The 13,654-nt window shown below is 39.6% G+C and overlaps 1 protein-coding gene across 2 annotated transcripts in view; it reads left to right on the top strand.

Annotated features, from left to right (window-relative positions):
* Positions 1 to 2,552: 2,552 nt before the first annotated feature.
* usp53a (ubiquitin specific peptidase 53a) overlaps positions 2,553 to 13,654 on the top strand; it is a 36,512-nt gene continuing 25,410 nt past the window's right edge. For both annotated transcript variants that reach the window (XM_073474982.1, XM_073474981.1), the window contains exons 1-4: positions 2,553 to 2,920; positions 10,926 to 11,608; positions 12,681 to 12,773; positions 12,952 to 13,086. In XM_073474982.1, coding sequence (XP_073331083.1) covers positions 11,465 to 11,608; positions 12,681 to 12,773; positions 12,952 to 13,086 — 372 coding nt within the window. In that variant the 5' untranslated portion in view covers positions 2,553 to 2,920; positions 10,926 to 11,464. The remainder of the gene's footprint in view (positions 2,921 to 10,925; positions 11,609 to 12,680; positions 12,774 to 12,951; positions 13,087 to 13,654) is intronic.

The raw sequence follows: 13,654 nt of genomic DNA, 5'->3' as shown, positions 1-13,654 counted from the left end.
AGACCGTAAAAGGCATGGGCAGCCTTTGTGGTGAGAGGAAAAAAACAAATTTAAGCACATTAAAAGTAAACTTGATTCCTTGAAGTTGATGTGTACCGCTGCTGTTGTTGGTGAAATTGTAAAAAGGGCAAAACAAGCAAAGGGAGGACACAGGGTTGTCATTCGAGCTGTGTTTATATACTGTGTTCAGCAGATCTCTTGCTGTTCACTGAGGCTCTCTCAAGGTGAGAAGTCAGGGCACCGGCACCAGCTCTCAGCGGGACATTTACCGTGTCTCCTTGCAGAGCTGGCAAAGTCTCGCTAATTAATCTTAAATTAAGATGCCCTTCACAATAGAATCAAACTTTTGCAGGATCAGTGATTTGCTGGGCTGTTAGATTTGAATTTAAGGACTCATTTGATGTCCCGTCCAGCAAGTTTTACATTTAATCTAATTCAAATACTTGCAAAGTTAACAATACAAGCAATGAAGTGAACACTTGGGACAAGCAGAGGCAAAAATGAATAAATCATATCCAAAAACCAATGAGACGATGACTGCAGAAGTCATTCAAAGTGCATGCCAGGCAAGCAGAGATGTGTCAGTGCAATGATACATTTTTAGACTTTTGGCTCACAGTGAGGCAGCAGTGCTGACAGGGCACAAATGGTCAGATTCAGCGGCTGGATTGCAAGCTGTCCACCAAGGTCAGAAAAAGAAGAAGAAGTTTACATTTGTGGAACTTGTTAAAGGCCTGATCTGTTTGAGCTGCCTGATCCATAATTTATAAGGAGTACAAGATATTCAGTGGCAGCACTTCAAAGCGAGGAGGCCCTACATCCAGGGTGGGAATGTCCAACATCATAAAGTAGATCTTGTCTGTGTGAGCTCAGAGTACCACAGTGATAAAAAAAAAATAGTCTTTTTGTTAATCCTGTCTAAAAAGTTACTAAAGAGAATCATTACGACGGCCATCCAGAATGCCTAAAGTTTTGTTGAGTTATAATAGAGTGAGCAAGTATGGGGTTCCAAGGTAACTTAAATACTTTTACACAACGCTCATTAAAGCTCACATCACTCAAACTGATTATTACCACACTCTTTAACTTTTTTACATTTTAACAGGAAGCATTATATGTCCCTCGAGGAAATGTGTGGAGAGGGAAATTGTCTCCTCAATGGGCCCTTTCAAGTACTTCCTGGGGAAAGGCTGGACCGCGCTGATACATTGTGACCCCTCACCGCACACTCGATCACTGCCTACAGTTTCCTTAGCTTTATTAATGAGTGACTGCACTGACTTTTTTTTTTTTTTTAGAAAGCAGAGAATTTTTCCTCAAACACAAAGCTTGTCAGACATAGAGCCTGGTTGAGATAGCTGGCAGGCTTGATTTTACAACTGAGTAGCCTACTGTGCTGTCTAATCAAGGATCTAAACTGATTTTAAGGGTTTCCTAGAAGGTGAGTTCTAAATTATTTCAAATTTATTTGGTCAAGTGTTTTTTAAAGATAGTGGGGAACATGCAAAAATTGATACTCAAAGTTACAAAGAAAAATACAACTGAGAGTAGTAGTAGTTACAAATATTATACTGACTCCTCCATGAAAAGTGTGCAATCAGTCTTGTTAGCCATTTCAAAATGGCTATATTACTCATTTATAATCTAGATAACCCTGGGGTCGTAGCTTAAGTTAAATATTATCACCTACAGTAGAGATGTTTTTGGAAATAAATGAATGGAACATCCAAAATATCATTTATAGCCTCATAATGTTATACCCCATATAATATGCCCTCTTGTGGAGGCGATCCAAACTACTTACTTTAATTAATTACATTTTTTCCAGATGAAAATGTGGTTAGCTCGCTGTGGGCCTTGAGCTTCGAAGCATGATAGGGATATTACACTGTGTAGTCTCTTGCTTTAATTGTACATCTCTCTCATTGCTTTCTTTATATAACAGGATCAGGCAGATGGTGGTGTTTGGGTAACAAGAGCCTTACATCACTTTCCTCCACTCTCTTTATAATCACCAGTGTCACGATTGCCAGCACATTGTTGGGGTCTAACCATGCAGGTGGATGTTTAATCACTGGCCACCACACTGCTGCAATGCATGCTTCATTTGCAAATATATGCATGCAGATAATCTATTGGGAAGTGGCTGATTTATGTGGGGTTTTTTGCATTCTTGGAGGACAAAATGCATCTTTAAGTGATTTAAATCGTATTTAATGATAGACAGACTACTTTTAAAACACTTGTCAAGTGTATATGTGGCGCAGTTTTGCAGCACACAAACACTACGCATTGTAATGGGCTGCAAACTGCAACCCCCTGCACCATGGAGCAACATTAACGAGCCTGCCAGCAGAGTTGGCGCTGTGTTGGAGTGTGTGTCCGCGCCTGTGTGTGTGTGTGTGTGTGTGCGCGCGCGCGCTGTAGCTGTGGCAGTGGTGTACAGTAGCATGGCAGACTGCAGTAAATACACTGTTGAAGAGGCGGGGTTTGACATCTCAGCTCTGAAAACATCTCTAATCCAGTATTTCAGGTGCCGAAGTCGACCGAGCGGGCAGTGCTGCTCACTACCGCCGCGCATCCGCGAACCGCAGCAGGCGACGCACGCCGCTAAAAAACCGGAATATATCGCAAGTGGACGGAGGCGGCTGCTGTGTCCGAAGTGGGATTTCCCGAGAGAGGAGAAAGCCCTGAAAAGTGGGAGAGAGTGAAGTTTCTGCTCCGCGAACACAACACTTTGGTTGTGTGGTTTGGTGTTTTTAGTTTCCAGCGTGTGTCTCTGCCTTCAAGTACTTCATTTCAAGCTGCGACTCCTGCGGCTCCACACAGTTCACTCTCGCCGAAACTCAACCAAAAGAAATACTTACAACTTCCCACTGGAGGATATTGCCACGCTTTTGGGGTTATTTCTCTCTGTCAGGTGAGTGGCTCTTCATTTGGGTGGTTCTTCAAAAAACTTTCCCTGTGTGTGTGTGTGTTACGTGAGGCGGAAACGTAGCTTCACCTGGAGCTCAGGTAAGTCGGAAGCCAGGTAGGCCTAGCGTTAGCTGCCTCAACTCGGTCATGTTAGCTTTAGTTAGCACACTTGTCAAGTTGTAAAATGTGGTTTCTAGATGTTTAAAACCCCAGAAGACTTGTGTTGTATTTTTTTTGTAAATTTACCCAGTCTAACATTGTACTTATTGTTGGTATTTTCTCTGTAAAGTCGTTGTTTTTGACAGCTAGCTTACATAAGTCGCTTTAATATGAAATATTTAAATTATGTTACTAGCATAACAAAAACGAGGCGACTCCTCCTTTCATGCTTATTTTTTTATTGAATATTTACAAAACACTGCGTTTGAATAGTCTGTTAAATACAAAATGTTTGACTCTTAAACATGCTCTTCGGGTAATTTCATAACGTGTAAATGTCAGCTTCCCCCCTGTCTTTCATAGTGTTGTGTCACCTCAGGATAAACGAGCACAGTCCAAGCTAACTGCCAAGTCTCTTATGTTTCGGACTAGACTGAGGTTTCATAATGCGTAATTTTTTTTAATGCACACTCTCTTTTATATATATATATATATATATATATATATATATATATATATATATATATATATATATATTTGGACAAAACATCTAGGAGGTTATAGGAGCTCATTTGCAGACCCCCCATCATGTGCACCCTGTGAACTGGTCTCTCCCACTGTAACTCATTCCTGTGTTAAGAGACCCCTCCTGAGCAGCAGACTTCAGCCCCTGTAAGCACGGTGGTGATGAAGCAGTGAGATCATCAGCCCTGTAAAGCACCATGCACACTCATCCTTTATGTTGATGGTTGTGGAACATGTCCTTCAGGACCTAGATGGTGAAGTAAATATGGAGGCATGCAGAAGAACCAGTTTTGAGAGTGAGGCTCTCTGTGTCCTCTTTGTTTGCAGGCATGTTGAGAGAGAGAGAGAGAGTACTTGGAATAAGTGTACTTTAACTAGGTGCTGTTTTCCTAATGTGTTGAAAATGGAAAATTAGTCACAAACTATTTTGGTAGTTGATTAATCACTTTAGTCAATTTTTTTAAAGCAAAAATGTCAAACATTTGCTGGTTTCAGCATCTTTAATTTGACGTTTTGATGATCTATGTAGATCAGATGTCTCATTGAGGAATCAATTTTGAAAAAGTTGCAGCCCTGATAAAGACTGTAGCAAGTGATAAAATCCTTACCAAGGTCTTTGCCACATTTACTTTTAAATTTAATTAAATTACATACACACATAAAGTTGAAGATGGTGGGAAAAAAGGAACCGAAGTGTTGGTCATCACTTGGTCTTTCTTGGCAAGCTGCTGTCGAATGTTAGGACATTAAGGAAGCAATCATAAGAGCGCAGAAGAGGATGTTATATTTCAATCAGACTCTATTCAGTGTGGGATCCTGGAACATGTGCTTTTGTTCTCCCTTTTCCTCTCTTGGACACAATAAGGAATAATGGGTGACTCAGCGAGGTGTAGGTGACCTGTTCAGTTTCATAGGGCTGAACGCGGTGACCGTGTGCTGGAAAGTGGCAAGCCTCCGAGCAGGAAGCCCACACAGGAAACGACCGCCACATTGTTGCCCGGAGGCTTAAACCATGTCTGCGGTCCGTTGGGAATTTTATAGCCAAGTTTCAGTGTTATATTAGGGTTTTAGCGTGCAGGGTGACGTTTCATTGCTTCTTCTCGTACATGCAGTGGATGCTTGTGCTCGGGCTTTTGTATATTTTAAGACTTTAGTGTGTTTTCCCCGGCACCGGCTCCTAATTAAAATAAACAGACGGACAGAAAGCCAATCTGTTAAACCAAAGAAAATTAGAACATGGTGTTGACGGTAGAGGGAAAATATAGAGAAGAATGTGACAGTTTATTTTAAAAAAAACACATAAAGTGGAAGTACATGTCTGAGTTGGCTGTGAGACTTCTCTATAAAAAGGACTTCTTTCCTATGTTGACCATATGAATCAGACTTCTAAAAACTTTGCATGACGGCCTCCGAAATAGAGCTTTTTTTTTTTTTCTACACCCAAGGCTAACTGGAGACATGGAATATGTCAGTAATTGTCCACTTGTTAATTATCACTGTGTCCCATCAGTAAATTAAAAATTAAATTTAGTTGGGGATAACTCAACACTAAAGTAAAACTCAGACAGTTTCATCTGGCAAGAGGAGCTGCCTTTTGCCTGTTCCCTTGCTCAGCGTTTTAATTCCATTCATTAGGATCCTTTTTGCTTTTTCCCCAAACTTTGGCTTAACACCACCCAGGTAATTTTCAGACTGCAGTTAATGAGCACATACTTGCTCATAGAATTTGTTTTACATAAAAGTTTGTTTCTTCAAACTTGAGAGTTTCCTTGCTACTCTAGCAACAGTCTAGTTTAAACTTAAATGCCATCCAATTATGTTGACAGCCAGCAATTTAAGTTCATGTGGTTTACATAAAAAAAGTGTGTGGGCTTCTTAAGCGTAGGTGTGAAAAGGATGGAAATAGTTTTATTTCTATTTTACAGCTGTCATAAGACACAAAGTATGACTCAACATAGCTCAGACATAATTTGTCTGAAGGTAACATTGGATTACTTACAAGTTTAAGATATGATAATGCAAGAAACTCACACAAAATACATTTGACTAAAAATAGAGGAAAAAGACTTTGATGGGAGTTGGAGCTGCTGTTGAACGTAATTCCCAGTAAGCGAAGTCATTCATCAGCATGGATCCCAACTTTAGGAGTAACACTCTCAGCTGTCATGCCCACTTGATGGAAAGATGTATTGATCTGCATTGAGAAAAGGTAGACTGTACCTCGATTTAACTCCTAAAATCTGCAGTTTTAGAGTAAAGTTGTAGAATGGCTAAAAATGATCCTGTCCTATGGGGCATGCTGTTTTTATCAAGGAAAAGGAGGATTAAAAATTAATTAAAACAGTGTGACCCATGAGCACGTGATTGAAAGAACTACGATGTAGAGAGAATTTGTTGACTTTAAAGTGAACCTGTGAGCTAAGTTGTCCCAACAGAGGCCTCTTTATATACACTGACTGCTTCTTCTTTCTCTGTGCTGTTCCCTCAGTGTGTTCCTATTTTCACATTGTATAGACATTAAATTAGTGTGATTCAATTCACCAGATTGATTCATCAGCGGCCCTTTGCATCGCCACATAAAGGAGATCAATTGAATCATTTTTAATGAGGCTATCCATCAACAGATCACTAATAGATAAATTATAGCAGCCGACTCGCCTTGTCTTCATGCCAAACGTGCCCACATCTTACCGTCTCCCTCAGGCTCGTCTAAGATGCTGATGCACAACACACTCACACTTTGGCTGATTGCTCCAAGGTGCTAGCCTTAGCGTTTTCCTTATGTCAAGGAGAGAACAAAAAAAAGAGTCAATCCCGTACTTAGTTTGACAAGTCTGAGCAAGCCTTTGTTTATAAAGGAAGACTGGACTTCCTGTTCTTGAGCTCCTGAGAGAGAAAAGTGAAATCACTTCTTTTGTTTGGCTTCCACTCAGATGTTTACTACATTGTTGGCAAGACATTTCATGCAGGCAGAGTGGCACACAAGCACATAGCATCGGCATCAGAAGCTGAAGGAACAGTAAGGTAATTTAAATGCCATTAAGTTCAATGATATAGTTAATAATTATCAAGTTATTATCCAATTAAGTTACTATTAATTAAATTAATCACTTGTGAAATTCTGGGCTGATACTGATGTTTAAAATAACAATTTGTCAGATGTTTTGCTGTTGTTTGTTTTTGATTTTGTTGTAATTTATTCCCCCTTTTTTTGTGCCAGGGAAACTAAAATAAATATTTAATAAAAAAAATATAACTGAACTGTATAACTGAATTTGTACACTTTTTTGAAAGCGTCCACATTGAATCATATACAGTAATGAAGCAACCTTTGAGCTAACCTGCTTTCACATAAAAACGAATCATCTTTCTTCGAAAAGTCACTTCTTCAAAAGGCTTTTCAGCTTGCTATACAATTACCTACTTTATGAGAAGGATTTTTCATTACCTACGTAGCCATACAAGCTGATGGAAGGTATGTCACGAGTCAGTAGCTCATGAATGTGCCTGCGCCAAATTGATGTGAATGTTGTCTTATTTGCTGACAGGTCAATAGCAAGTGCCAAGGAGAGTATTGGCCGATTTTTCAGACTTAAAATGTATTTAAAAAAATAATACAACATAAAGAATATCCACCTCCTCACCAGAAAAATTCCAGTCATCATTTAAGACATCATTTACAAGATGGTACAGAGTTGTTATAAGACTCTGCTTTCCACCACAATTTGACATATCGGAAATTAAACTGAGGTTTTCGGTACAAACAGCCTTCCCCTCAGGCTAAAAAAAAAATTGCTTTTAATGACTCCTCTAGTGTTTAGCATCATCATTTATAAATGCACTTCTTTCATGAAGCCGTGTCATACAGTGTAGCTTGTTGCGCTCCAGTTCCTTCACTGCAGCCCCGGAGAACACACTGAAAGATGCCTCTTTGAATAGATTTTTTTTTTCCAACTAAATAATAATTTGATTTTGTTAATTCAAAGTATTCCTTGACTGTGCTGGGGTTAGATTTAATTTGATTAAAAGGAACATAAAACACAACATAACAAATATAAAATGGCAACTGCAAATTAAAACATAATATTTTCAGCTCTTTTTATAGTATTCCTTTTGCTAATGGATTTTTCTCCTGTTTTCTGTTGTTTCAAGCAGTGCTTTTCATGTTGAAGCGGTGTGCTTAGATTAAGTCTCTTTTACCTCACAGAATATTACTTTTCGCTGTCATCATGACCCAATTTCCCCACGGGGATCAATGATTTCATCTTATCTCATTTGAAATACACTGCTCTTGATCTGTCTGTGTTGCTTGTGATTGAACCCTGCTTCTTTCATGTGCTTGAGCTCATAGTGGACTTGAAAAACTCCGGTCATCTGATCCATGTGTTATCCAGGATCAGCAATGTTTGGTTTATTAAAGCCCAACAACTCAAAGAGAACTTGAGTAAGTTGAATGCTTTGTGAGACAGGCCTACAGGGACCAGTGTTGAACAAAGAACTGACTCTCATATGAACATGAGCTCATATGGTTACCTGTTGATGTGAACCCCAGTTATGAAAAAAAGCCTATGTACTTACAAGCTTTTGGACAAACTTGTAAGGATCAGCCTGAAGAAAACCTAACCTCTAAGACTTGAAACGGAAGGGTGTCAACGCCAGTGTTGGCTTACATTAAGTAATGATGTAAACCTGGCTTCTGGACAATATGTGACCAGTCAGTTGAGTCATTTTCTCCACCTAGGTTTATAAACAAGGCGGCAGATTTCACATGGCTGCACACACTTGAAGTCAATTATGAGGAATCTGTTTTCAATTTTTGAGAAATAAGCCTTTTACTTAAAAAAAAAACAAAAAACAAAACATAACATATGAAATACAGTAAGAATGCTCATATCATGTCCTGCAGTGCAAACACTGCACGGTCACTGTGACATGATGTTGTTAGACAAAAGGTGACATGCATAATCTGATAAGCCTTGAATGTTTTTTTAATTTCTTCAGGGGAAAAATGTTCTCAACAAATGCTTCATCATATCACGAAAGGAAATGACAGTGAAAGTAATGTGGGTCATTGTTTAGCAAGGGCAGAAGGAAATGTCGTATTATTTTTCCTGAATTGAAAAATTATGCTCTTTGTCCCCTAAGCAGCAGAACATAATCTTTTAGAATGATGTCATTCAATTGTAGTCAGCAAGTGCCAATTTTGTTTTGAGTTTAACATAAGTGAGGTTGGCAGTTTTTCAAGTGGACCCCTGTAATGCAATAAAATTTCCAGGACCAGAAAGGCAGAGCCATATTTACTCTCGCTGTTGTCAGCAATGTCACAATACAATACATGCATTGGGTCCATTGTGCGTGCCATCAAACTGACATTGAATAATGTGGACATGTGGATGTGGTGTGTTGTTTTTGCTTGCTTGCAAATTGATGTGGAAGAGATGCTCCACGGTCATGTGGCATGTTTGCATTTCATCTTTGAAAAATTGGACTAAATACCCTACTTTGACTGTGGAAATTTTTGAGTTTTAATGTCCTGAAGGGATTGAGCTGTCAAAGCGATGGCAACACCCTCGCATTGTAATGGATTAATAATGCTGCTATTACATATGAGAATAATGGATTAAAGAAATATTGTTTTTTTCCATTTCATCACATACTAACATGGCCTGGAGATGACTTATGATGAGACATACAGATAGTACTAGCATGTCAGGGCATGTGTTGGTAAAGGTGGACTGTATAGGTGCAGCGTACAGTTTTCCACTCGGCCCTCCAGCCCTGAAACTAATCCGAAAACAGCAGCTCTTAAGCAACGGTGAGCTTAAGTGATTGCTTTGGAATGCTGTTGCCATGGAGTCCAGTTGCAAAGTACAGGGGCAGAGAGGTTAGCATGTTTTGCTTGAATCACGTGAAGATGACTGCAAATGCTACATGTAAATGCTCAACTTCAGATTGCACCATATACCTGCTGCTGTAAAGTTTCAGCATTGCAACATCATCATCCATTGAGGATTCCTGAAATACCAGGATGGAAATGCTGTCCAACTGGTTTTGGCTGAAACTTTGTGTTTGGTTCTGGAGACTGTCACAAGAGGGAAGTTTCATTGTTTGCGCAAAGTAGGGCAGTATCTTTTTTGTCCTCACCCTGAATAACAACATGTTTGAGGTTTATTCTTTGAGGAGGTGTTGGAGACTAAAAGAGGATGAATCATTATGTATCTCACAAGGAAATATTGCTCATTGTTGCTTTCTTGTACTTTTTTTGGTGGTAGAAGTACATCTGCTTTGCCACAACTTCAGTTTTCCATAAAGTCACAGAGCAAGCTTTGTCATCATTTAGAATGACATAAAAAATATCCTATAAAAACCACAATAAACAATATTAAAACTTACAGGCTGTGACTGTATGTACTTCTTGGGGCATTCATTATTATAATAACCTAAAGACAGCTTCCACTGCTTCACTCAGCACAAACATATTCATCCATCAAACCTCTCAAAGTAGCCTTTGTTCAGAGCTGCTTTCATAGGTGCATGGTGCACATTCACTGCAGATTTTGTTGATCTTTCTCACCATGTTGTTAAAGCTGCACGGACTGCAAGTTATATAAATTGAACTGCATCTTCAGTGGTTTGTTATAATGCCCTCCACTGCTCCTCTCATGTTAAAAATAGGTCAGGCCCGTCCTCTTTTATAGTTGAGTTTAGATAAGAATGACAATGCCAGGGAAACTGCCAAAATGGGACACACGAGAAACTTGAAGCCGTGTATTTTATATGGGACTTTTAAAATCTCAGGCTACAAATTGCTGACCATTAACTTCAGTTTGAGCTACAGCTACAAACTTATTTAAAAAAATGCAATGCAATGTAGACGCAGACATTATCTTTGTTCAGTTTTAAATGTCTCTTGGCTGTTTAGGAAATTGAAAATAAATCCGTCTGAATGTTATTATGCAAAGTTAGCCTGGCCAACTCTAGTTTGACTCGCCTCCAGTGCAAAGGGTGTGTGTAAAAGTTAATGTATAAGCTTTGTTGACATACAATCCAGATTGACGTCTAACCTAGAATGAGCACAGAAATGAGGACTGTAGCCTTAGACTACAGTTAATTAATGCCTAACCCTCTCTGTTATTTATAGAATCACTTCTTCTTTTATAAAACTACAAAATTGTTGTCCAGTGAAAGAGGCAATTAAATATACTAGAAAACAATAGTGCTTACATATTAGAACAAGTATGCAACCCCAGATAATAAGCTCCATCATGTTGTCTAAAATCTCATTTAATCTCATGTTAATCTCATTCTCTCTTTCTCTAACACAGCTGACTGTGGATGATCCTCTGACGGGGACAATTGACTGCGGCTGAATATCCTTAATTGCATCAGGACCATGTGGAAAAATTTGCTTACAGGAGTCCACAAGTCCTTTATAAAGCTGTTGTGAAGGTTTGTGCAGAGCCATCGAGACAACAAGATGACTGGGGTGTGTTCCACCGGAGTCAAAACGCACTTTATCAGAAGTATCAGATCTCTGATCATCAGAGGCTTTCCAAAACAAAGACTACTTGGAGTGTAATTTTTTGAGTTGACTTTTCTTTTGTTTTCTTTTTTGTTTTCTTTTTTTTGCAAAAACCTAAAATTAGCAGACAAATTAGAAGGACCTTCTCATGGGCTGCAGAAATGGACTAGAGGCCCATGTGTAGCAGGGCAGCTGTAGCAGCTAGTGGAATAACTTAGCCCGGGACTGTTGGGAAGTCACTCCTCCAGGGGGCAAAGGGATCTGATCTCAGTACCAACCCCCCCCGCCTCCCCTGTCCTCGTCTGACTATCCCACCTGTCTAAAGGCAGACCCAACTATCCAATGGCATGGGTGAAGTTCTTCAGGAAGCCGGGGGGCAATCTGGGGAAATCGTACCAGCCGGGGAGCATGCTATCTCTGGCCCCCACCAAAGGACTGCTGAACGAGCCGGGCCAGAACAGCTGCTTTCTCAACAGTGCTGTGCAGGTAGGTTTTTCCTGACACTTTGTCTGATTATTGTCCATAACAAAACACTGTGTGTGTGTGTGTATGTATGTGTGTGTGTGTGTGTGTGTGTGTGTGTGTGTGTGTGTATATATATATATATATATATATATATTATATATATATATATATATATATATATATATATATTGCTAACATGCTATTGCTATAATGATATTGCTAACATTATATATATGTTGCTAACATGCTCACAATGACAATACTAATGCTAACATGCTGATGTTTAGCAAATGCTCGCATAGCAAAACACACTATACAAAGACCTAAATATGGCAATTATTATGTGCTCAAGTGCTAAATATAAAGTTAAAAAAGGATTATGGGAATGTCATCAGTTTTGCTGGCGTTTTGTCATAGAGCAGGACATTGTTTAATAAAATTGTAGATTCAACTAGAAGGAAAAGTTGGAGATCATTTTTTTGTTAGAATATTGGATTAGAAATGGAGGAGAGGTCACTGCTGGTCACAAATCCAGAAGGCCTCATCTGTAAAACCTTGATGGCAATTCATCTCCTAACTGTTGAAATATTTCTGTGGGCCAGTACACCATGTTCCACCCTCTTAAAATGGAACCAGTTTATTTAAAAATTCAAAGATTAGTCACTGTCCCAATTCGTCAGAGCTTCCAAGCAATATGTTAGTGTAGTTGAAGGTTGCCTTTGACTACTGGTATACTGGCCTGGTGACTTGGTTCATTATTGCCCCACAGTGAGGTCACTCTCAGTGACTGTGACTCAGTGGGTGACACAACCGATGAGCTGGTTGAAGATGATCATCACCTCCGGCTTCATTTCTGTGACGGAGTTGTTCCCCTTGCCCACTCCTCATCCTCATGACCTTGGAAACTGTCCTTAATGCCTCATGTAACAAAAGACCCAAGAATGTTCCCACTCGAATAAAACATGCATGTGTTCTAATGTATGTTTGCTTCATTGTTTTAGACTGAAATTAAAATATGGTCTAATGTCAAGGTCAGTGTTAAGTTTAATAGCGCAAAGAAACACGCTAACGTCCTCCTCTCTCCTTTGTGTAGGTACTATGGCAGCTGGACATCTTCAGACGCAGCTTGAGGCAGCTACCTGGACACTTTTGTCTCGGAGAATCATGCATCTTTTGTGCATTAAAGGTAGAGTACAATAAGTGGCATATTGAAGGTTTCAATGTGCCATTCTGAATGTAGCAACTGTTTGAGTCACATGTCCAGACTTTTTATTGAGCAGTCAGGGTGATACACATGCTTATTAATAAATAGAATCTCCCATTGTCTGTGTGCAATCAAGTTCTTGTTCTCCTCTTCTCTCCAGGGTATTTTCTCCCAGTTCCAGCACAGTCGGGAGCGCGCCCTGCCCTCTGACAACCTGCGTCACGCCTTGGCAGAGACCTTTAAGGACGAGCAGCGCTTCCAGCTGGGCTTCATGGACGATGCCGCAGAGTGCTTTGTAAGTTCCTGTGGCAACACGGCTGTCCTGAGGGAGGGAGGGAGACTAGCGTATGGAGAGAGGGATATGTGTGTGTATGTTTGTGTGTCCCCCTGCCACACAGTTCGGGGTAATGCACTGCAACAAACTGTTTGGCGAGGTCACTGAAAGAGCTTCTGTCCCTCCCATCAACCCCTGCCACATTGCCGCTAAATATCATCATGACAGGTTATATAAGCTGCTTGGTTGTGTTGTGTTTGAACCTCTCTTGTTTTATGCTACCATATTATGTTGCATCATTTTGTGCTTTTTTTTTTAAGTCGATTTCATGTGTCGATGATTTTAACACAACAGTTCCACTTTTGGCGTAACAAAGCATTATTTGGCCAGAACTTGTAATTGTTGTCATATTTTGTTTTCACTTTTTTTCTGACTCCAAATATAAAATGGATCCTGCAGCATTTTTTTTATCCTCCTTTTTTCAAGCACGCTTTGTTTTAACTTGATTAGTTTATTTCTCTTCTCACGATTTTGATCACTTTTGCTTAAACAGTATACCCAGACAGCACAGATGTATCCTGATCTTTTT

Source organism: Pagrus major, chromosome 10 (genome assembly GCF_040436345.1).
Source record: "Pagrus major chromosome 10, Pma_NU_1.0".
Lineage (NCBI taxonomy): Eukaryota > Metazoa > Chordata > Actinopteri > Spariformes > Sparidae > Pagrus > Pagrus major.
The sequence above is the reverse complement of the archived record's forward strand: the minus strand, read 5'-3'. Positions and strand labels throughout refer to the sequence as shown.